The 25,075-nt window shown below is 47.2% G+C and overlaps 1 protein-coding gene across 1 annotated transcript in view; it reads right to left on the bottom strand.

Annotated features, from left to right (window-relative positions):
- ARCN1 (archain 1 coat protein complex I subunit delta) overlaps positions 1–25,075 on the bottom strand; it is a 137,449-nt gene that overhangs the window by 21,539 nt on the left and 90,835 nt on the right. Inside the window, exons 7-9 of the mRNA XM_078682233.1 lie at positions 23,960–24,107; positions 16,905–17,013; positions 15,923–16,127 (exon numbers count right to left, since the gene is read on the bottom strand). Coding sequence (XP_078538359.1) covers positions 15,923–16,127; positions 16,905–17,013; positions 23,960–24,107 — 462 coding nt within the window. The remainder of the gene's footprint in view (positions 1–15,922; positions 16,128–16,904; positions 17,014–23,959; positions 24,108–25,075) is intronic.

Here is a 25,075-nt window from a genome sequence, read left to right on the forward strand (position 1 = left end):
GCGTCACTGCTTAGTATTGGTGGAGGACCTGGTGTTGTTATTCCCTCGTCCTCTGCCCTTACTGCTGTTGCCACGGTATCCGCCTCTGCTTGTTTTAGTATAGGTGGTTTGCGTGTTCCCTTTGTTGTATTGAGTCTGCTGGGATGCCTGTCTTCTTGAAGCTCCTCTGTTATTGGAGCGACGAAAGGAACCACCTCTGAATTGTTGAGACTGCAAGGCCCCCATAGATTTGGCTGTCTCTGTGTCTTTTTAATTTTTTCAAAGATGGAGTCCACATCAGGACCAAATAAAAAAAATCAGGGTTTACAGGTTGATTTAATAAAGTTGTTTGAATCTCTGGTTTGAACCCTGAGATAGGCAACCAGGCATGCCTTCTGAGCATGACACTAGTGTTGATGGGCCTGGCTGCAGTGTCAGCTACGTCAAGCGCACATTTAATGGAAGCGTTGGATATGAGTTTCCCTTCCTGTATTAGTGTTTCTGCACCTTCTTTGTAGGCATCAGGCAAATGTTGTAGCAGTTGCTCCAATGTGTCATAATGTGCCCTATCATATCTGGCTAATAGGGCCTATGTGTTGGAAATTCTCCAGATGTTAGCTGCTTGTGCAGCCACCCTCTTCCCAGAAGCTTCTAACACTTTAGACTCTTTGTCTGGAGGAGGAGCATCACCAGTAGTTTGGGAGTTGGCACGTTTACGAGCATTGGAGACTACCAACGAGTCCAACGGCAACTGTCCTTTAATGTATGTAGGGTCCACAGGCGCCGGTCTGTATTTTCTTTCAATTCGGGGGTTAACAACCCTTGCTCTGGTGGTCTCCTTAAAAATGTCTCCTGCGTGTTTGAGGACGCCCTTTAACATTGGCAATGTTTTAACTGATTTCTCTAAAGTGGAGAAAGTGTCAAACAAGAAATCCTCCTCAATTGGGTCAGCATGCATGTCCACATCATGATTAAGTGCTGCCCTCTCTATCAGTGCGTTAAACGCCGCTGTATCCTCTGTGGGCGAAGTTTTTACAGGATAAGAAGGAGTATCAGGGATAGGTTGTGACTCCCCCTGGTCAGCAGTGTCTGTCCAGGTTTGAGCCTGGTCATCTTGATCATTGTCCGCAGGGTAACTATATTGTTCTTCATAGTCGTACCCTAGCTCCTCAGTAGAGCGTGTGGGTGAGTATGCATAAGTGTCTTGGTCATGGTACAGCACACTCTCAAAAAGGACAGGCGATGTGGAAGAGTCCCTTTTCTTTTTTAGTGGAATTTTATAGGATTCCAGTGGATTTTCCGACCTGATCTTTCTTTGATAAATGGTAATTGTACCAGTGTCGGCGTCGATATGGAGCTTTGACTGTTCATCATAGGAGGGCTCCCGATACACAACGCTTGCTTCTTGAGGATGACTCCTCTTTCCAAGTGTCACAGATTTGGAATGTTCGATCCCTTTTTTCGGATCGGTAGCCTTAGGCCGTGCTGTTGGGGGCAGTCCGAATTTTATCGGCGGCGGCTTCTGGCCTGGCGCCGATATGGGACCGACGGACTTTGCTTTGTCGTCGTGCTTTGTACTTTGCGTCGACTTTGTTGCTTTTATCGATTCGACTTGCTCCTTTGAGGCGCCTTTGGTTTTCGGCTTGAGGGCTTTGACGAGCTGTTGTTTTTCGACACGGTGCCTCGGTTGGAGGGCCTTTTGAGAGTTGAGTCCTTTGTTTGTGTCGCTGTCTGTTGACGCCGACCTCGTTGGTTCGACGTACTTGGCTTTAGCGATGGACTTTATCGCACCAATCTTCGGATCGACAGCCTTAGCGGTTGACCTTTTAGGGTCGTCGACGTCGATTCCGATGTGTTTGCACTCTTCGATCCGATGGCTGACTTTAGCAAATTCGGTTTTGTTTGTTCCTCGATAGCTTTCGGTTTCGCCTTTATTTGGGCGACCGATGGCTCCTGTGATATATTCTTAGACGGGCCGAGACGCGGGGGAAATAGAATGCCTTTCGGCGATGCCTCGACCGGAGCCTTGGAAAGTTGAAGAGTGTCTTGTTTATGCCCAGTACCCACTGTTGGGCCTGGTTCATCACTTGAGTCGTCATCGACGGCTCCGATGGGGGACACGTCGTCCCTTACCTCTTCGACGTTTTCATCTTCAAGGACTTGCTCTCCGTCGTCTGCATAGTAGGTGGAGTCGTGCTCCGAACCTGGATCCGACGTCTGTTCTGGATCCTCAGTCTCGACGACCTCCACGTAATCTTCGTCGAAGATATTCACCGGGTCGGGCGCTGGCTTCGTCATCGTTTGTCTTGCTGCACGTCGGAGCCTAAGCGTCTTCTTCGACCGGAATCGAGCACAAGCTAGACAGTTATCCTCGTTGTGGTCGGGTGATAAGCACTTGTTGCACACCGGGTGTACATCGATGTGCGGGTATTTTGAATTACAAAGGGGGCATCGTTTGAACGGGCTCCGTTCCATCGACGATCGGGCCTTTGGTGGTGAAAAGGCCACGCGGCGCTCTTCGACGTCCTGCTTCTAAAGGAACTGGAACAAGAACTCGGCACCGATCGAAAGAACAATACTGACGACCCCGAAGGCCTTTTGGCCTTGTAGAAAAGTTACCGAACTGGAGTTAAGAAAAGTACATCCGAACCCAATGGCGGAAAAAAACAATCTGAGGAGGGAGAGGATGCCCATGCGCACTGTAGTCCAGGGGAGGAGCCACCTATCTCGTGATACTTCGAAGACTCTTCCAGGACAACAATGTGCAATCATCCGGACCCAACACTAGGCGGCGATCTATGCATAAGATGTGAATTCAGCAGCCCACATGCCTCTAACGCTATGCTGAAACAAAATACCCAATTGGCACCTCTGGCCACCTGTCAGTCCCTAGTAAATTGTATCCTAGGTACCCAGGGCATGGTGACCAGAGGAGACCCCTGAGGGCTGCAGCACTTATTGTGCCACCCTCAGGGGCCCTGTACCCTGGCACCCACACACTGCCTTTGCAAGCTGAGTGCCAGTACAGAACTAAAACAAGAGTCGACATGGCACACAACCCTGTGTGCCTTGCCCACAGAACCCACTGCCCTGGCAAACTTCAGTCACCCCTCTAGCTGGGTGCCCTATGCCAGAAGTGTGGGCACAGGTGCATGAGCCCTGTGCCTCTACAGTACCCAGGGCCATTCCTGGGCACTGTAAGTGCAGTGATGCCATTAAGAGTATATGGTGCTGGGAGGTCGTCATTACGAACTCCACAGCACCATAATGGCTACACTGAAGACTGACAAGTTTGGTACCAAACTTCTCAGCACATTAAATCCGCACTGATGCCAGTGTGGGATTTAATGTAAAATACACCAGAGGGATGCCCTCTGAAATCCTAACCTACAATCCATGTCTGGGCTGAGTGGCTGCAGAGGCTGCCACACAGCAGACATGTTGCATGACCCCTGGGTGAGATTCCCCCCACTCTCCTGGGGCTGCAACAATGCACATCCTGGGCGAGGTGCTAGGTCTCCTCCCCCAGGATGGACAGGGGGAAGCTTCAAAGGCATGCCTCCTCTGTGAGCTTCTCCAGACCATTTGCTGTACCCAGCAACTGGCCCCACCAGTTCTAACCCCCACTCTGGTGGGAAGACGAGTGGGAAAAACTACGTCGGGAAGGGGGGTGTGCCAGCCTGTGCCAACCTCACTCCTCAGGTGGGGGAGACTAGGTGAAGCACGACCCCGGGCTCTGGCCATCTTGTAGATGGGAAGCCCTGCCCAATCCCAGCTAGGCTCCTGCCCCCCTCCCACAGGAGAGGAGCAGACTTGGGTGTGTACTCACCCGAGGACAGTTACCCATTGGTCCCTGTCCTTGCCCTACCTGTAACGCCCCTAAATTCAGTATTTAGGGGCTCCCTGAACCTTCCTTCCAGAGATCCCGATACAAAAAGAAGAAAGAAGATCAAGAAGAAGAAAACCCGCCATGCAGCTGCTAACAACAGGACGACAACAACTGACTTGTCCCCAGCCCTACCGGCCTGTCGATCCTGGAACCTGCTCCTGCTTAATCCCGGCGATTCCTGTGGACAGCAACTATGGGACACCCGGAGGACCTGCCTGCCTTGACCCTCTTAAAGACTGGGACTCCCATCAGCAGAGGCTCTGCTGCAACAACCCACCTGGTGCTAACCAGGAAGGTCTGGACCAGCCCACTCTGCACCCGCCAAGCCCGGGCCGGGCCCAACCGAACCAAGACCATGAGGACGTCCCCCCGGCGACTGGGACCCGAAGTCAAGTGCCCAAAGAGCCTCCTCGACGAACTAACTGACGCCTGCAGACTCGGAACCAGGGGCCACCCCAACCGCGACCAGCCGAGGGTAAGCTTTTCCGACACCCAAAGACACCCCTGCACCCGGCGCAGTACAGCCCCCTGTGCCTCCCTTTGGGGTACCTACCTGTGCTCCAAGATCCCAACTTACCTCTCGAAGTGCTGGTCGCCCCTGGAGAGTCTCCGTCCCCGAGCCTGCAGCCTTTGTTTCTTTTTGACCTTTCCCATTGGATAACATTGAGCGACCGACTGCTCAAGAGCACCCTGCGCCCAGCCGCCAGAGTGCCGCTGGCTGTGCCACCTTTGTCCTATTCTACCTCCTCCCCTTGCTCTGAGCAAGTGACCAGGAGCCCAGCTCCCACAGCCGCGTGGCCTGCTAGCCAGCAGCCACCAACCGAAGGCCCCCTTTCCCTCATTGGATAACATTGGGCCTACCTACCTCTGCACCCAGCTGCCCCTGTGCCGCTGGGATTGAACTAACTGTACTTACCTGACCCTGGGGGACCCCTGAGTCTATGCCCAGAACCTTAACTTCACCAACCAAGTACTCACCTGGAAACCGGTAACTCACTTACCTGCCACTGGATAACATTGACCAATTTTGACTCGAAATTTTTCTAAGTGTGAAGTTTTGAAAACTGAAAATATTCATATAAAATCAGCCAAAGTCTGAACTCTGAAGTACTCACCTGTGATCAGGGGAGGAGCCAGTATTGTACCCTTCAGCCCAGTACTGAACCGCAAAAGTAATCACAACCGGGTTTACTAGCAATCTGAATTTTCTCCACTGGAACCCATTGTCTGCTTATCTACTTTTGAAAACTTGAGATATTCTTTAAAAATCCTACGAAATACTGAAACGCAATTACCAACCTGTTCTAAGTTAAGACCCCAGTGCTGGCCCTAGGAGACCAGTGCTGGATTACAAACGTAACGCGATCGTATTTTACCTGCATTCTGAATTTTCTCCCATTGAATAACATTGTCAGATTTTCATTGAAAAGTTTCTAAGAGTGAACTTTAAAAACAGCTTTATATTCCTGAAAATTTACTACAGTAACTAAAACGTTTTTGCTAATCTGGTTTCAGCTTAGACCCCAGGACTGAATCTATGATCTAGTCCTGGAACTACCAAAGTAATCTGCATAGTAATCAACTGTACTTAAATGTAGAAAACCCATTGAGCTCAATGCTATAGTGTGTTTTAGGATTGTGTTGCTTACTACCAATACTGTATTCACTGTGTGCACAAACTTTATTGCTCCTTTGCAAAGTAATTACATGAGAGTACTCATAACGAGAAAAGTATATTTTTATAACTGTTAGTTCTAAAAATAAAACAACTATCTCTGTGGATATAAAAACAATTGGCCTGGAGTTCAGTCCTTGAGTGTGTGAAACCTTTTGCTGATTGAGTGTGTACAACAAATACTTTACACTGTCCTCTGGTACTGCCTTACTGCTCGACCAAGCTACCACTTTGGAGAGTAAGGTCAGTTCTGACTTTAGCCTTTATTATACCTCTGGGGTTGGTGGACTCTATACACACTGTACTTCATTCTAGTCCAGTATATATAAGGCGACTTTCTCACAATGTACGGCTCAACTCTAGCAGATCGATGTGGTAACTCTGTTCGGAGTCGCATCAAAGACCTTGTACTTGCAGAGGGCCCATATGAGGACCCTAACCCTGGAGAGAAGCGTCCGTCACTAAAGTCTGGGTTGGAGGATCCTGGTGGAAAGGGACTCCCTTCATCAGGTGCGATCTCTTCATCCACCACCAGATGGAATCCTTGGCTGTTTGATGGAGAATTATCCGATCCGCCCACCACCCAGATACTTGCATCCATTGGTGCTCCAAACATTGCTGTAGTGAACGCATGTGTAATCGTGCATTTGGTACTATAAAGATGCACAACGCCATTGATGCCAGTAGAGTTGAAACTTGACGAATTGTCGGGAACGGCGTGTGAAGAAGGGTCAGGCATTTTCCTTGGATTGAGAACAACCCCTCCTTTGAAGGACACACGCTTACTTTTTCGGTGTCCTGGAAGGAACCCAGATAATGGATCTTTTGCGTTAGATTTAGTATGGATTTCTTGAAATTGGCGAAAAGGCCCAAGTTGTGTAGCAGTTGAAGGCAGCTTGAGAGATGATCCTGCAGCAGAGCTGGAGATGCGCTCTTCAGGAGCCAGTCGTCCAAGTGAGGATATATGAATATCCTCTGCTTGCGAAGAAAGGCGGCCACCACAGCCATACACTTGGAGAATGTTCGGGGAGCTGACTTTAGCCCGAACGGAAGAACTGAATACTGGTAATGCTGGACAGACACCCGAAACTGTAGAAATTTGCGATGTTTCTTTGATATCGGTACGTGGAAGTATGCGTCCTGCAGATCGATGGAGCACATCCAATCCCCTTGGTGAAGCGGAGGGAAAATTTGATGGAGTGCTAACATTCGAAATTTCTCTCTGCGAATGAATCCGTTCAACAGTCTCAAATCCAGTATAGGTCTGTATTCTGTGGTAGGGCTTCTTTTTTGTACAAGGAAGAAGCGAGAGCAGAAACCTTGATTTCTTTGAGGAGCTGGAACTTTCTCTATAGCTCCTTTGCTTAATTAAGTGTTCACCTCCTTTTGTAACAATCTTTGGTCGAGGTGAGGAATGCCTTTCGGAGGTATAGATGGAGGAGGGGTCTTGAACTTGAGAAGATATCCATTTTGAACAATGTCGATGACCCATTTGTCTTTTGTTATACGCTTCCACTCCTCCAGATGTAATGAAACACTTCCTCCTACCGGAGTGGACAACCGCTTTGGAGGAAGACCCATCTCATTGTTTCTGTGGCTGCTTTGGCACTGCCGACTGCTGTTTGTTACCACCTCTGCCCCGTCCCGGCCTGCATTGTTGAAACTGGGACCTTTGTTGCGGTTGACCCTGGTTCTGCGATGACCAGTTAGAGGTTTGTCCTCGCAGTTGAAAAGACCGCTTGTCAGAGGGGTGAAATTGAAGACAAAATTCCTTCTTTTATTGAAGGCCTACCACCTTAAGGGTAACTAACTCAGTCTTCATTTTAGCCATTTCGTCATCTGCATGAGACCAAAACAACGCTGATCCATTAGAGGGCAAATTAACGATCTTCCTCTGAGCATCAGGCTTGAGGCCCATGAGGCGAAGCCACGCTGATCTTCATGAACAAATAATGCCATGGGCATATCCATGAGCTGGTAAATCAGCAGAATCGGCCGCCGTACTAATAATCTGGTTAGCAACTAGGCCACCTTCCTGCACAATCTCCAAGAAATCCTTTTGACCTTCTTTGGGTAATTTCTCTGCGAATCTTGTTAAGGAGTCCCATAACGATCGGTCGTATTGCCCCAGTAGAGCGGCTGCACTAGCCACTCATCACGGATCCTGCCGTACTGCACATTCTTCGTCCCAAGGAGTCCATGTTCTTGCTATCCTTCTCTGATGGAGCAGATGACCTAGAAGTAGCAGAATGTGCTTTCCTGGCAGCGGCGACTATAAGAGAATCCGGTGGAGGGTCAGTACACAGAAATAAGGGATCCTGGTCTGGGGCCTTGTATTTCTTTGAAATCCTTGAGTGCCTGAGCCCACTGTGGCAGGTGTCAAAAAAAGGCTTCATCGCAGGTTCTAGCAACCCTGGCACCAAAGGTAGTAGAGGCTTCACCAAAGACCTATGGTGTAAAGTTTCAAATATAATGAAAGAAGTAATCTGAGGTACAGACATGGTTATGTTGAACTTGTTAGCACCTCTACATAACACCTCATTGAATGTCCCAATATCATCAACAGGGGAGAACCTGGAAGGTGGAGTTGAGGAAATAGTAGGAGAATAGTCTTTATACGATGACCTTGTTGATGTGGTCATTGTAGGAGACCTCTGTCTTCTCAATGGCGTATGAGATTGGCGTGATCTGGAGCGCTCTTTTGAGCGTGAACGCCATCTTAACGGTGATCTGGAACGTCTCAGGGACCTAGTAGCAGGAGGCCTTGAGCACTCCATGGTAAGAGGCCTCTCATTAGGTCTGGGTTTCATCTTCCAGTGTCTAATGTCCTCCATCCATCTAGGAGACATGTTAATAGGAGGGGGATTTGCTCACCGGAGAGCCCTCCGGTGTAAGTTGAATGATATTTATACCCAGCGAAGAAGAAGTCTCCGTCGACGTCGAACGCCGTGATCTAGGCGCGGGTCTTTCCAACTCTTCCACAGGGATAACTTGTCTGTCCCTCGACGTCGAATGCCTCGATGTCGAATTAGAATGAGCCACCATCGACGACTACCATGGAGGTGACACTCTGGACGACTGAGATCTATGGGACGAAGCCCTCGATGTCGGCACCTTCTCAACGTCGACCGCTGATGATCACGCGGTATCCTCAACGTCGACTCTGACCTCGACAAAGACCTCTGATGGGTCCGAGAGGTTGATCTAGAGCGCCTCGACGCTGACCTTCGAACAGGTGGCACAGATCTCGACGTCGACCTCCTTGACGTCTATGGTCGCTTCAATGTCGACTGATTTATCATGCTTCGAGCCCGAAGCATGCCTTGACGTCTGCTTACTTCTCGACGGCGATCCGTACGTCTATCTCACTTGCTTTTCAGGCTTTGACGTCGATCTACTTCTCGTCGGCGAACTGGTCTTCGACGTCGATCTCACTTGTGTTGACGTCTATCTCGCTTGAGTCGCAGGTCTCGATGTAGACTTACTTTTCGACGGAGATCTTGTCTTTGATGTGCATCTTACTTTTTCAGCTGGTCTCTATGTCTTCTTACTTTGAGGCGATCTTGTCTTTGACGTCGATCTTACTTTTTCAGCTGGTCTCAACGTCGACGACACTTACTTCTAACTTCTGGTGAAGCAAATCTTCGCCGTTTTCTCGGAGAGGAGGAGCCCTCCAGATGAAAGATGACTCTCTGGGCCATTTTTATGATGTTTTCCTCTCTCCAGTAAGCCAAGTTGTCTGATCTTCTCTCTTTCCTTCAAAGTTCTTCTTGAAAGTTGAAGACAGTGGTAACATGTCGCTGTGTTGTGAGAAGGTAAAGACACTACACAGACCGAATGAGGACCAGACTTAGACATCTTCCCCCAGGAAGGACATTTATAAAATAAAGGTGGCATATCTGACTAAAAAAGAATGACCAAATAGTCAGAAAAAGATTCAAAAATACCACCAGCAATAAGAAATATCCAATAACGTAGTCAGAATATAAATTCTGACTGAAAAAAGCCAAAACCAGTTGAGCTCAAGCTCCAGGTTCCTCTCAGAAAGAGCCAGAAAAAAGAACTGACTTAACCGTCACCTGTGGTGCATGATGGGAGCAGGGTTCTCCTGGAGGCCTTAAAGGCAAAGTGCTCAGATTCTCTGAGGCCTTAAAGGCGAGGTGCCAGTTTCCTTTTCTGTACAGGGATGTTATTTATTGATGCAGCCTTCTTTAGGCTAATTGTCTGTCATTACCGGTTTTCTTTAATGAAAATAAAAGTTTTTTTGCAGAATGCAATTACTGTACAAGCCCTTTTCTTACATTATATGTTTATGGGTTATTTTCATACTAGAGAAATTCATGTAATTCTGGCTTTCTTAGCCTATTGGATATGTTTAGGGCTGCATATTAGTTTATACATTTATATGTGTATAATTATTTCGTACTATGTACTCCTTTTCTACTATACACACATATATATGAATTATGCTATATGTTCCGGGTTCCCGCACATGGGCGGAGATAATTCAGTGCTTCTGACTATTGATGAGTATCCCCTGGAAGAGAAGGTATTGATTCAGTCACTTTTAACCCACACCGCCCTTCACTGCAATTATCCTCACAGGGACACACGCAAGCTGCATGCTAGCATTAGGTCCCTTTCTGATCAACATAAGTTTTAATTTCCCCTCCGCAGAGTACTCATCGCTTGGGTCTGATTTGAACCATCCGCCCTCGGCCTAAACCGGTCTGGCCCCCCAAGGGTGAGTACTACCACCCTTCCTAATCCTGTGCATCATTTGAGCACGCCAGCAACAGCAGATTATTGATACGTGCCTGTCTTTACGATTTTAGGCTGTCATCGTCCCATTTCTGATCCCTCACCTTGTCCTGATGAAGGCCCTGCGTGACCACCGAATGGGGCACACATAGGGTTGAAACGTCAACGATCACTCAAGGCCCAGACTAACCAAGACTCCACACATAACGAAAGGACACTATCAGTGGAAAGAGTCATTGGTGTTAATGGATATTCTGGCCTATCCCTCATCTGTATATAAAACCTTACCCACCTTGTATATATTGTACATCTGTTGAGCACTATGCACCTATGTCACACGATTACCCCATGTCTATGTAAATATCGATTTAATGTTGACAGCTACCGATTACTGTGATTATCTATGAATGATTTAATTCTGATAAACAAACATTGTAAAGCATCTCGATTTCGGTTTCTAATTCTTCATAGAAAATTTGTTTTACTTCACAGGCGTTTGTGAAAAGGTTGCTATCCAAATCTAATGTGTGCATTCAGAGCACAACTAAGTAACGTACTTTCTACCCGACAGAACCACTTTTTGTTTATGTACTCATACCCAGGTTCTGAGGGACACAGGGTTACCCCATTATTAATTAACCAAAAGTCCCGCCGCCGCGGCAGACGTCCCGCCGCCACAGGGCTACCAGTCACCCAGTTTCGCAGTCACCGGCCGATACTTCGTGTATCGATAACTCACCCTCATGGATCCTGGCTGCACTCCAACGGCACTCGTGAGCTCAGTGTACTCAGGTTCAATGCTGAGCGTCAGGCCTTGGTACCGCACGGAGGCGGGCTGAGGACTTTGGGCTTGCCCAAGCAGGCTTCTTCCGCTGTTGTGTCCTTGTACGGCGATTTGGCTGGCTCTGAAGACAACTTCTCCTTTAACAAGACATGGCAGGCACAGCCTGTTTTTCTTTGCTATGCAGCAGGTGCAGTTCAAGATGGTGCAGCTTCTCTTTGCTGGTTCTAGGGGGCAGCAAGCAGTCCTTCCTTGGTCCTTCTTCCAGTCCAGTTGAGATCGGAGTTGGGGTGCCAGGGTTGCCTACTGATGTTCTGAAAATGCGCTCTGGGCAGGATGCGGTTGGTAGCTAATAGACAATCAGATTTTCTCCCACCGGATGACCACTTCCTGTTAAGTGTGGCATCTGGGCTTCACATGATTCACCATTCTGCCCACTTTCAATATGGCAGAACCCCTTTCCTGAAGTTTCGAGCTCCCTTGCCCAACCATGGTGTGGCTACCAAGGGGACATGCCACTGGAAAACCGGTTTGACAACTGGCTTTCCCTTTGCCAGCCTGCCTAAACAATAGAGCAGCCCCTCTTCCAAGTATTCCCCATTTGCCCTTCAAAGGCGGCATCGCCTCTGAAAGTCACCGTTTGGGCTAACACCTGTGTGGCCTCTTGCCGGGGGAAGTAACACCTTCTCCAGAGGCAGGCCTCTATGGTTACCTTTCCTAGGAGTCATTAGCACGTCTCCCCAGGAGGGCAAACAGCTATCTGCAGGGCAGACCCCGAGTAAAACTGTAAATGGGCACTGGAAACCGTGGGAAACGAAAGTGGCAACTTCTAAAATTGCACTTTTCCCACCAGTGACATTAAATACGATCTAACCATTAAATCAGATTTAATGCACTGATTCTTTTGATACCTTATAGTACCAACTTTAGTAGTCCCATCCTAAAGTCAGCAGAGCTAAGGTGTCAGTCTGTAACCCTGTACTTGCCAATGGGGCTATCAGCCTTTCCACAGTAAAAAAGACAATTTAGGGCTTTTACTGCTGGAGCATGTAAGAGAATATGTTTCACTTTTTAAACATACATCACCCTGCCTTAGGGCTCATTAGGCCAACATTTGGAATGATGTAATATATTACCAAGCATCTGCAAAGCCAAAAGGTCTCGCCTGTTTAAGCCATGTTGTACACTAGCGTGGCTGCTGTTCCACATGGCTAAACATTAGTGGCGTGGAGCAGAAGGGAGGGGCATAGAGTGGAGCAAAGTGTCGTAGATGGGAGTGTTGTAGAGTGTACTGGAGTGGCGTAGAGTGGGGTGGTACAGTGGGGTCGCACAGAGTGTAGTCGTAGAGTGGAGACCAAAGTTTTATGCTTTACCCCATTCACATAAGAATCGGCACTTTTGCAGCAATGTCTGAGACAAAAGACACCCTTGCGATATAAACTGCATACCATATGGCACTGATAATAGAAAATCTCTGCAAAACTTTACAGTAAACAAATATCAGTTTCCATTTAGGCTGGGTTCGATCAGAGTGAAAATTAACCGGTAATGCAATGAAAATGATCTTGCAGTGAGCATCAAAACTTGGTATGGGTGATAAATAAGGTCAATCGGAAATTTCGTAAAACTTTGCAGATAAAAAAAAAGTGTTCAACCCAAAGACAGGATTGCGGACGAGAAATAATATGAGATGGTGATCACTTGAAAATTCAATTTGCACCAAGACTTCCACCCTCTTACTGAAACAGTATAGCAATCATGGCCTTACACCAAAAGCAGGCACAAATTTTAGAGAGAAATACCCCTTTGCTGCCAAATGTTTTCACAGTCCAGGTCATTTAAGAAAAAAAGATGTTCTTTCAAGCAAATGAAATATTACGATTCTATGTGGCTCTTATTTGTGTAATCAAGTGTGCTGAAAACTGTAAATGATGTAAAAGTTAGAAAAAAGCAAGGAAGCAGAGAGAACTTTCTGCTGTGATGCATGTCGGTACACGTGAAATATGTTGAAACATCATAGTCTATGATCTCCTGCTGCATCCTTAAACTTCAACGCCATCTCTAAACATATTGGCGTGCATGAACCTCTGAGCTATTAACCACATGAGCGCTAGCGAAATTCCCCTCCTGTGCTCATGTTTTAAAAAACCCATTATTCTTGTCTGTGGAGCAACATAAGACGAATGGTCTGGTGAGTTCTATGCAGTAACCGTGTCTAATTATGTTTAATATCTAATCGTCTGACATGACTGACCTCCACTCCTAGAGGAATCCTCCTATTTCCCACCCTACTGGTGTCATGTGGCCCAACTGTGGGCTGGTAGTCTCATTTGGTTGGTCCACCATTTGTTGGCTGTCCTCTCCCTCTGGGTTTCCCGCAAAAGTGCTGCCTCGCCGGGTGTTGCCACTGTTGTTGAGTGGGCTGATGTCTGACTTGTTGGCTAAAGCCTTGCTGTTGGTGTTGTGGAGAAGGAAAGACACCTGCCCTGCCTGTTGGAGGTTCCCCCTCTCCTGAAGAATCCTCTGAAATGTAAGGCCCCATGTCCTTGGCTGTCTCATTATCCCTCTTTATTTGTTGGAGAGCCTCGTCCATGGCAGTCCCGAAGAGGGTTTACCCTGTGAAAGGCATGTTTATGACTGATGCCTGCACTTAAGCCTTGGATCCAGAGACCCTGAGCCATGCATGTCTGAGGATGGTGCCTGTGCACATCCATCTGCTAGTGGTATCCTCCGCATTCAGTGCTGATTTGAGGAAGGACTTGGCAATGGTCTTGTCCATCTGGATAACTGCTTTAGCTCTCTTTCTGAATTCCTCCTTAAGGTTCTGAAGGAGTCCTTCCATTTACTCCCATTGCTGGTGGCCTGTGCCGGTTGAGGAGTGCATTGGAAGTCACAACTTTCCATTGCATCGCCTATTCCCTCTCCATCTTTCTACCCACCAGGTCGATTCCTGTGCTCTCCTTCTCTGGTGGTGAAGTGGCCGTTGTGGGAGCGTTATTCCTCTTCCTGGCTGTCGCCACTTTGAAGGAGTCTGCCAGAATGTTCCCCATTATGTATTGAGGGGTTTTGAGTGGAATGCTTATATTTTTTCCCCACTCAAGGAGTAACCGCTTTTGCAGGTTGCTTGCAAGCTTCCTTGCCATGATCCAGTATGCTGGAAAGCATGGGTAGGTACCGGATCACCTTCTGTAATGGCATTTGAGTCTTGAGGAGAAGCATTATTGCACCATCTCTTCCTCAAGCTAGAACCCACACTTACCTTCTGCCCTCTTGATTAGTCCATTGAACATGGACAGGTCATCCAGGGGAGAGGGTATTGAAGGATAGAGGTCGATACCTTCCTTGGGGGATTCAGCATCGAGATTGTCATTTGTCGTACTGCCCTTGCCTCTCCATCATGGAGGGTGTGTCGTCACGTAGTCAAACATGTCTTCCTGGTCCTCTTCTTGCGGCTACGGCATTGAGGGCACCTCATTGTCCACTATGTCGTCACCCAATTCCGCCGACTCCATACATTTTGTGGAGATGCATAACACCTTCAGGGAGTCAAACTCCTTACGTTGCAGGAGTGCCGCTGTTTCGGCATAGAGTCTACGTAACTTCCTCTCGACCAAGAGCAAGGTTTCAGCACTAGTCGTTAAGCACAGTTTACCCTTTGGGGCAGCCAGTTCTTTGTCCTTTGCCTTTTCCTTTATTCCCTCCTTTGTGCCTACTGGTGTTGATGGTTGAAGGCTTGCCCACATCAGTGCCCTTTGGTCAGGACCAAAGGATGCAAAGAACATCTTTGTGTTTGTGACAACCTTCGGTCATCAAGTGTTTCAATGTTGATGTAGAGGTGGCTCTCATGACTTTAGAGTCTTTTGTTACCTTCTGCCGCTTGGTCTTTTTTGCTCTCTCGACATTGAAGAAGCTCCATTCACCTCCCAACTCTTCTCCTTGTGATGGCTCGACTTCTTCGATGTTTTCCTTGTCGTCACTGGAGAGGTCCAGGCCTTTCAGAGATTCTGAGAGTGCCATCCATGATGTAGTGTGCCAATGCTGTTACAATCTCTTTGTGAGTGGTACGAATTAAGTGCAGGCTTCCCAGTCTTCGGCGCTGTGATCCTTCCAGAGTCACAGGTTACAGCTACAGACCTCGTGTGGAACTTGTGGTGGCAGTTAGGGCAGAATTTAAAGGGAGTGTTCACCAAAGCCCCTAGCTGCCCTTCTCATCTGCATTTTCCGGCCACGTCTTTCTCACTGATTGGGTTCCCCTTCAGGGTCTGGACTGCTACCATCCTCGGTCTTCAGTGATTTTCAGTTCTCTCTATCTCTCGCAAATCTTTCAAGATTCTTCAGAGCTCTTTTGGTTTCGCCCACACCCAAAAGAAGAAAAAAAGTATCTGAAGATGGCAACCATGCACAGGAACTTCTAGGGCACCGTCTGATGTGGCAAAGGGGATGAGCTTGCCACCAAATGATGGACGACAACGCTAACACAAAAAAAGAAAGAAATAGGGAAAAAAGCAGGACAAGACACGAATCTGGAACCAACTACTAAATGGTGGAAAAGATGCACAACATGTGAATCCAGAAAAGGATTCATGCTGCAAAACTTGTCTTTTCTAGATACAAGTCAATCAACTTGGTTACATATCCTGGCCTTGCACTGCACAGCAATCACTGACTACAAGGCAGGAAAGAAGATTTTATTTTACATCGTACTATTACAGGCTTCCCGAATGTTTCTTTAATCAGAGTCTAATAATTGGAGATATTTGGAAACTCATTTAAAACATCTATTGGCACTGGAGGTGGGAGAACAAAAACACTGAAAGGGAACAAGGACATCACGCACCTGTATGTTACAATAGTTCTTCTTAGACACGAAGGAGACCTGTACGGGGAAGAAGTCATTGGGCTGCCCTGCAATGCTGAACTCCAGGCTACCATTTTTGTTCTTGGCATCAATCACCGGTAAGCACCACTCCAGTATGTTTCGTCGACTATCATGACGATAGTCTCCATCAATTTCACCAATCACTGGGGAACCAACACCAGGTCTGCAGAGAAAAACGACTTATTAGTTGTAAACAAAACTACCACAGCAGGAAGAAAAATCAACAAGGAAAATGCCATGACTCCTCGACAAATGTAGCCATCTACCTAGTCCTCCATCACACATCTGTTGGTACCATTTAAGAAGAGCACTCATTCTCTCTCTCACCATCCCCACACCTCCCTCCCCCTCTGGTAGAACACAACAAAAGAATATCAGACGCCTTAGTATGCACACAAAGATAAATAGGCAGACCAATAAAGACATCAATGGAACGCACACATCTACAGCCAGAAAACTGCACGAGGAATGACTACTTAAGAAATAAATCACACACACACAGACTTCTAGAGGAGCACAAGAAAGATCAAAAGATGCTCCCTGGGAAGCCTACACAACCCTTAGCAAAGCACCAGAGAAATACTTTATGGTAGAGCAAACAGCTTCTGTGTGAAGAGCTGAACGAGAAATACTGCAGACTTCATTGGAAAGACACATTTCCTGCCAGAGTAAATCATGGAAGAAGTACCCCCAACTCAACAGGAAGCACACTCATCTATACATGAGGAACAGACAGGCTACAGCAGGAAAAAAGGAAATAAAATTGGAACAGGGATACACACACACTCCGTCTACAAGTGTAAGATGGACTAATGCGCATGTACATTTAGCCTGAACGCAATCAGTGGAAGCACTCATTTGTCCGAAAGGCTTGCAGAATAAGAAGCAGACATGTGTCACATAAACCGCATAACTGTCTACCCATTGGTGCTATACGTACGGCAGGGGAATGGTAACGACCACGTCATTCAGTTCCAGGTTTTCCTCCTGTAGTTCGTACTCAATGTTAACATCGCAGCCGTTCCCACTTTCTGAGGGCCAACAGTTAACTAAAAATGGGGGGGGAACAAAAATTGTAAGGAAACCTTCATACAGTGCCAATGAGAATGTTGTATAACAAATCTCTGCAACAGAGAAACAGGTTTGTCAAATTCAATTGAAAAAGTTGTGTTTACCAGAAAGTTTTAATCCTGTCAATGTAGTACATAACTGCATGTTTTATATTACGGTGTGACGCACCCTTTCTGCTACAGATTCTAGCAGAGAGAAGAAGACAGGGAGCCCGACAGTTCGGTGAAGGGGGATATTAGTTTTGGGAGAAATTTGGGATTAGTCCTAAGGACCCACAAGTTCTGCACTAAGAAAGACACATACTGCTTGAAAATTTTTATTTTAACAAGCTCAGCCTGATGCTTCGTATTAGATAATAACCACACATAATATTATTAAAACAGCACTAACGCATGTTGCGAACTATCAAAAATAGTACTAACATTTCTACCATAGTGAATTTGTCATCTAGCAATACAATACCCTAAAACCTACTTCTATGAGCTATAGGATGAAAGCATGGAGTAGCATAACATGAATCTAGAGTTTCTTGGGAAGAAGCAATGTACTGTATTACTGTTCACAGTAATGGGCTGTAATTATCAGTAGCCAGGAGAAAGTGTTGTCACGTAAAGAAAACACCCATCAGCTTCTCTCCTCCCTGACTTGGCTCGGTATCAACTTTCAATGCAGAACGGGATGCTGTGGCAGTCTTTGTCAGGGTCTTCCGGTAGTATCTTGCGCAATAATCTGGGGCGAAGGACCTCTCCTGCCAAGTGTTCACTTGACGGGGCTTTTCTACTGTGGCTTTTTTACATTTATTTTTTTATAGAGTTTTTTATATAGCGCAAACTTGACCGAGACATCTGGTATCAGAGAGCTGTACATGAGCACCAGTTTTGTTACAGATGAACACATTCATTTTTGTAAGTTGGAAGATCAAATGATTTGCCCAGGATCACAGGATGTTGAGTGTCGTTGCAGAGACTCGAACCAGGTTCCCCAGGTCCGAAGTCGACCGCTCTTGCCATAAGGCTACATCCTCTCCCCAAATCATTGCTTAAATGATATGGGGTTTTTCTGACATAACCTGAGGATTATCTGACATAACTTGTGTGCACCAATGTGCTAGTCCTACATGCATTACAGACAAATAAGGTAAAAACACATCAATTCACACTAGATTGTTTATGTTGTTATCTGCCCTTCAAATGGAGATAACAAGGCACTTGTCCCAGACTGGTCTCAGATTGATGTCACATCAGGTGTCTTATTGATGTCGCGGTCTGGAGGACTTGACGCTTTCACAGGTTCTCGGAAAGCTAAGGACAGGCGGCATCTGGTCAAAGGCAGACATGCAGATGGATAAAGCAAATACAGAGAAAATTAAGCAATTCCTACTCAAGATGGAGTCTGGCATTAGGGACATTACGTCAGAGGTACTCCTCCCGGAGGTGTATCTGATGGTGAATCTCCTAATGCCAAATACTCTGCACTACGGGGATAACTGGGAGAAGTGTGTGCCACCCTGCTTCTTTAGGTAATACACTGAGGTCATATTGTCGGTCTTTACAAGGACCACTTTGTGTCAGAGGACCTTCCGAGGAAGGCCTTGAGAGCTAGCTGGATGGCTAAAAGCAACATGTGATTGATGTGTAGGCCCTGCGGATGTTGTGACCACAGCCTGTCGGGTCCTGGAGATGCATTCCTCATCCTGAACGTGAGGTGCCTGTGGTAATGGTCACCTATGAAACGAAGTCCATGAAGGGTTAGCTCTGCAATATGTTAGTGTAGTTCTACCACTGCAGGGAGCAATAGATGGATGCTGGCCCGTATCAACACTAGAACTTCTGAGTGACCCTCCGTCTGTGATCATTGTGCCGAAAGGACGCATGTGTAGTCTGGCGAGGGTGGGAATTGGCTATGCAGGAAGCTTTATCCATAGGAAAGACATTTCTTTTGGGGAACAGCAATTTCAACGCGGTTTTCACCACACAATGTCATTACATCACATGCGTTACAACGCATGCGATGTAACAACGTGTAGCCATTACTACGCATACCATTACATCGCATTCGCTTTTAAAACGAATAAAGGCTGTTTCCTCACAATGACGTGCACCGCCCCTCAGACGACGCTGGAAGCAGGAAAGTGGAACCATGAGGAGAGTGAGGTAAGGGGGATTGCGCTTGGGGCGGGGGTTACTTTTGTTGTTAAAGTAGTGTTCTAATGTTGGTGTAGTGTTTTAGAGTTCAGGGTAGTGTGGGTGGGGGTCGTACAGGGTAGTGTTTCAGTGTAGGGACTGGACTTGGGGTAGGGTTGTGCTGGGGTAGTGTTTTAGGGTATTGTAGTGTAGTATTTTAGGGTAGTGTTGGGGGGTTGTGTAGGGTAGTGTTTCAGTGTAGGGACTGGACTTGGGGTAGGGTTGTGCTGGGGTAGTGTTTTAGGGTATTGTAGTGTAGTATTTTAGGGTAGTGTTGGGGGGTTGTGTAGGGTAGTGTTTCAGTGTAGGGACTGGACTGCGGGTAGGGGGAGGGTCGTGCTCGCGGTTGTGTTTTAGGGTATAGGGTAGTGTTGCAGTGTTTGTGTAGTGTAGTGGTTTAGGGTAGTGTCTGGGGGTCGTGCAGACTAGTGTTTCAGTCTAGGGACCAGACTGGGGGTAGGGGCAGGTTCGTGCTGGGGGTAGTGTTTTAGGGTAGTGTTTTAGGGTTTAGGGTAGTGTCGGGGGTTGTGTAGGGTAGTGGTTCAGTGATTGGACTGGGGGTAGGGGGAGGGCTGTCCTGGGGGTAGTGTTGTAGTGTTTGTGTAGTGTACTGTAGTGTTTTAGAGTAGTGTTGGGGGATGTGCAGGGTAGGGTTTCAGTGTAGGGACCGGACTGGGGGTAGGGGCAGGGTCGTGCTGGGGGTAGTGTTTTAGGGTTGGGTGTAGCGTTTTAGGGTTTAGGGTAGTGTTGGGGGGTTGTGTAGGGTAGTGTTTAAGTGTAGGGACTGGACGGGGTAGGGTGAGGGCCATGCTGGGGGTAGTATCTTAGGGTAGTGTTATAGTGTTTGTGTAGTGTAGTGTTTTAAGGTTTAGGGTAGTGTTGGTGGGGTCGTGTAGGGTAGCTTTTCAGTGTAGGGACCGACTGGGGGTAGGGGGAGGGTCATGCAGTGCATAGTGTTTAGGGTAGTGTCGGGGGTCACGAAGGGTAGTGTAGTGTTATTGTAGGGAGAGGACTGGGGGTCGGAGGAGGGTTGTGCAGGGGAACTACATTAGTGTTTAGGGTAGGGTAGAGCCGCTTACCTTGCTAACTTTTACCATGAGCATAGCTTTACCCTGCATGCCTTTGCGTTGTAATGGCATGCGTGGTAAAGGCATAGTCGGGGTAAAGTTTTGCAACGAAATGGCATGTCATCATTGACATCGCGTAGTACTACCAGCGTTGCGATGACATGCGTGGTATTGGTATGCAATGTAATGTCATGTCATACATCCCGAAGAGTAGGTAGCAGGTGTGAGTGGGATTGATGGGTATGTGGAAGCAAGCATCCTTCAGATCGAGAGCAGTCAAAGTCCTCTTGCTGCAGCAGAGGAATGACATCTAGAGGGAAGTCATATAAAAAAAGAGTGCCTACAGGATGTGCCTATTGAAGGGCCTATGGTCCAGTATGAGTCTCAAGGACCTTTCTTTTTTGAGATTGAGGAAGTATAGGGTGTATTGCCCCTTGCCATGGTGCCGATTAGACCTGGCTCTACAGCACCCTTGAGAATAAGCGCCTGAACCACCTCTTGAAGAAGGTACTGGAGTTTGGGCCAAGGGTGTATTTGCAGGTTGGGATGTTCGGTGTGGAGAAGACCCATGAGTTGGAGGTGATTTTTCCTAATAGGGAAGAAATCCATGGAGTCTTCCCTCAGACAGATGACGTATAGTCGAGGGGGGGGGGGGGAATACAAACAAGCAAGTCACTGTTTAGACGTAGAGCAGCCCTTAAGGGGAGTGCCTCCGCCTTTGCCTCTAGAATTGTCCCGGAAGGAAGCCCATGGGTAATTCTCCCTACCCCTGCTGGTGATAGGCCTGCTGCCAGCACCGATAGAACTAGGACTTGTTGGGAGAGTTGGCCTTGGAAGTGCCTTTACCCTGCTGCTTCTGAAAATAGTCCCTGGCTGATGGGGTCTGAAAGGCACACATGGCTTTAGATTGTTAGTATCCTTCGCAATTTTCTCTAGCATCTCATCAACTTGTGGCTCGAAGAGGTGCTCCCCATTGAAGGGCTAGTTGATGAGATACTGCTGACTTCTAGCTTGAAGCCAGAGATGGGGAGGCAGGAGGAGCAGCACAAAATAATTTCAGTACTAACCCCTCTAGCCAGGGTATCCACTGCATACAGGGCACAACAGATTGAGGCATTATAGAAGACCCCCCCCCCCCTCCACTATTTCTTAATCTCTTTCCCAATGTTCTGTGAGGAGATGCAGGAGCAAGTCCATTATCACATTCTACTGTGCTCTGTTGTAACAAGACAGAAGGCCCACAGAAATGGCAATGCATCAGTGGGTTGCGCACTTACTGCTACCCATATACTCTCCTTAGCCAGAAAGGGAGAGTCACCAGTGGCTTGTGTTGCGGCTCACTTGTGGGTGGTGGTAACCATGAGGACGTCTGAGGGACATGCCCTCAAATAAACAAGGGGTTGGTAGAAGAGGCTATAAACGTTTATTCTAGTCTGGGTGTGACAACCGAGAACTTCACTGGCTCCTTGAACATCTTTGTGGCAGCCTTATGCAGTCCCGTTATCATGGCAAGGAACTAGAAAGAAAGCTATGTCCTAGACAGTGTCTCAATAAAAAAACCACTGTCATCCTCAGGAGTAGAGTGCGTGTCTATCTTGTGGTAGGCTGCAGCATGTTGAATAACCCCATGATATGCAGTAAAGTCATCTGGGGAGAAGTCTAGGCTTTGACATGCTTGAGCTCGGGATCCTTTGTGGGGGCTATACGTGAGTCTTCCCAGAAGTTGTCAGTGGGATGTGGGTAGAGAGGCGCATCAACATAGTCTATAGAGGGTATGGGGCTGGGACTGCTTGTGTCAGAAAAAGGACTGTAGTGACTCCCTGAGGGGAGCTAAAAGGAGGGGTCATTGGTGGTGGTGGAGGAGGACTGGATGGAGGTGGAAGGCTGGCGGTCTAGTTAATGACTGCCTTCTTGGGCACAGGAACAGACGCTTCTGAAAAAGGATCTGGCTCAGGAGTATCCCTGAAGATGAGCCTGCATTATTTGGGCACGTCTGCTTTAGGCTGGTAGAAATTTTCCCCGTCCAGAAATAGATGACAATAGTTTTTTGCCTCTTGTCGAGCTGGTGCTGGAGTGTTTCAAGGGCCTGTCGGAGTCTGCTGTCAAGGCTGCTTTTGGGGTAAACAGTTTCCAACTCCAACTGGGCCTTCGACTTCCCGAGCTTGTTCGTTTCGGACCCAAGATGTTTCTTCACACTCAAAGGGCAAAGTGCAGCAGGGTGGGGTTTGAGCGTCTTAGCTGAACAATGTCTCTGTCCCGACAAATTTGCTCGATATCGACTGGAGCCAGATGGCAGTAGCGCACCTTGAGCAGTGGCTTGTGCATGGGGCTAGATGCCTGAACCCTGTGAGTCAGTCCTCCGCCTTGGCATGTGGCAGTTTGTGTAATTTGGGAGTTTATGTTTTACTAGTACTCATGACGTTCACTGTCTTTGTGAATGAGCCAGCAATAAGGGAGGTGGATGATGATCCATGGTCACTCTCCTCTTCCTCCCTGTGTTCGGGCTCCTAGAAGACTGGGTCTAAGCCAATGACCTTGAGGTAGGGCTGATGGGTGGGGACGCCTCCCGCACCTGAGAACTATTTGGGTCAAGTGTCAACTTCACTGAAGATACCTGGCATTTCATCGAAGGATCACTGCAGTTTGAGATGGGTTCAGTACCTGCCTTTCTGCTGCAGAAGGGTCTTTTTGCACCTGGAGGCGCAGCCAGGGTCATCGTGCTCTAGGAAGAGATGAAAAATTGCACACCCTGCGTGGGTCAGTTCTTGGAAATTTTGAATTTCACTAAGGGCCTTTCCTGAACGGCGTCTATTCCATCAGCCCCAAAGCCTCATAATTCTCTGGATTTGTTACAGAAGGAAAGGAGCACAGAGAGGTCTGGTTGCCCTGAGGGCTGCGGGCATTGACTTTGGAGATGGGTCTTCATAGTGCATCGAGATAGAAGAAGAAACGACCAACAGGTTTTTTTCCATCATCCAGGAGATGATTAGGGTATGGAAATACTGAATGAGTAGAGCCCGGGAACTGCAACAAAACAGGTCCGTAAGCCTATGGCTGAGAAGAACAAACTAACAATGAAGCATATACCCATACGCATAGCCAACTAAGGGCGGAGTCACTATAGCTCGAAAGACTTTTTGAAACAAAAATAATGTGCAAAAGTCTGAGCCCAACATTAGATGGCAGGAGTATGCAGAGCATGTGTATCTGCACTTTCACATGCTATGAACATAATATTATGCTTTTGATTATTACTGAGCAATTTTTTTATGCAGTCCAATTAGCAATTAATATGTTCTTTACTCAAAATCTGTATGGGTGCACATCCCTCCCCAGGCCATGCCAGACAACCTCCAAATAATTCCATAGGATGGATATGGAACCAAGGCACCGTTTAGCATGTAAGTATCAGTAACCCTTGGCCACATTACTGAGTCACGTAAGTCCTGGGGTTCTGGGACCAATGCTCCATCCAAAATGTACAGAGATCCTTCAAGTTTCCTTTACACACCCTCTACTTCACTAAAGACAACATTTAATGGTTGACAAATAGTAACAACTTTTGGATCAATGCATTCTGGTTATGGTGGGAATTGCAACTACAAACCTGTACAGTCAGCTGACACATCACTGGCAAACTGTTAAGTGGCGAAAATGGCATGTCTGGTACTCACTGGTGAGAGGGATGAAGGCATCATCTGTGGTCTGCAACCTCCACTTCAGAACACCCACGTCGCTGTTCAGTGGGAATGATTTCTCTGGATTCTTTAATCCAATCAGAGACTCTGCAGTAAAGAGTTTTTTGTCTACGTTGGGATGGGTCTGCAAACAAAGAAGGAAACAAATAGCTAAGATCAATAGAGTCACATTTAGAATAGTACAGATACGTGGAATTTTTATTTTCCCCAGTTTTAAATTTTTAGACGTGGGGCTGTCACAGATGAAAAACATGTTTCAGTGCATTTCTGTAGGAAGTTGGCTCTGTATATGGTATACCACTAGATGGTTAAATAGTGCACAGAGTCCAGAGATTCCGCCCCAGAAGCATACAGGGCTCAATGCAAACCCAAAGTGCTCTATCTGTGGCAGGGTCAGCGAGCAGACTTGGGCCTAACACAGAGGTGTGTAAGACATTTGTTGTGCACATAATGATCAATAAATGACAATTCAAAAAGGAGATCCACACCAATTTTATAAAAATAAGCTTTGCTCAAGTTTTATTTTAAGACCAAGATCTTCGCAAAAAGGGAAGTATGTTTTTAAATAGACAATCTTTTCAGTTTCAAAAGTGGATACTTAGTACAATTTTCAGTCTTTGTAATGTTAAACTATGGAGGAAATCAATAAAGCGGGTTTACAGGTAAGTAACCAACTAACAGATCCAGTCTTCTGGGTTGCAGGGTCAGGTTTAGGTAAGCACAAACACTGCACCACCAGCGGCACAGAGGCAGCCGGGTAAAGAGAAGGCTGAATGTTACCCAGTGGCGACTAGGGGTGCTTGAAGACACTGCTTGCACGCAAGTAGATCGGTTGCAAGGCTCTAGCTCCAGAGGTTAAAGCAAGCACGGGCAGCACAAGGCCACACCAAACATACACCAGCCGCACCACAGCGGCGGCCAGGTGCAGGGTGCAAACATTATGTCGGGCCCCCAATGTAATTCAATTGAGATACTAGGTTTGGTAAAAAAGCTGCAGGTGACGTACAGGAGGCGGCACAAAGGAAACCAGCGACAGCAGAGGTAAGTTGAGATACTGTAGGTCGTAAGGACACTGTCGGTCGAGCTCACGAA

The sequence above is a fragment of the Lissotriton helveticus genome, chromosome 3_1 (genome assembly GCF_964261635.1).
Source record: "Lissotriton helveticus chromosome 3_1, aLisHel1.1, whole genome shotgun sequence".
NCBI lineage: Eukaryota > Metazoa > Chordata > Amphibia > Caudata > Salamandridae > Lissotriton > Lissotriton helveticus.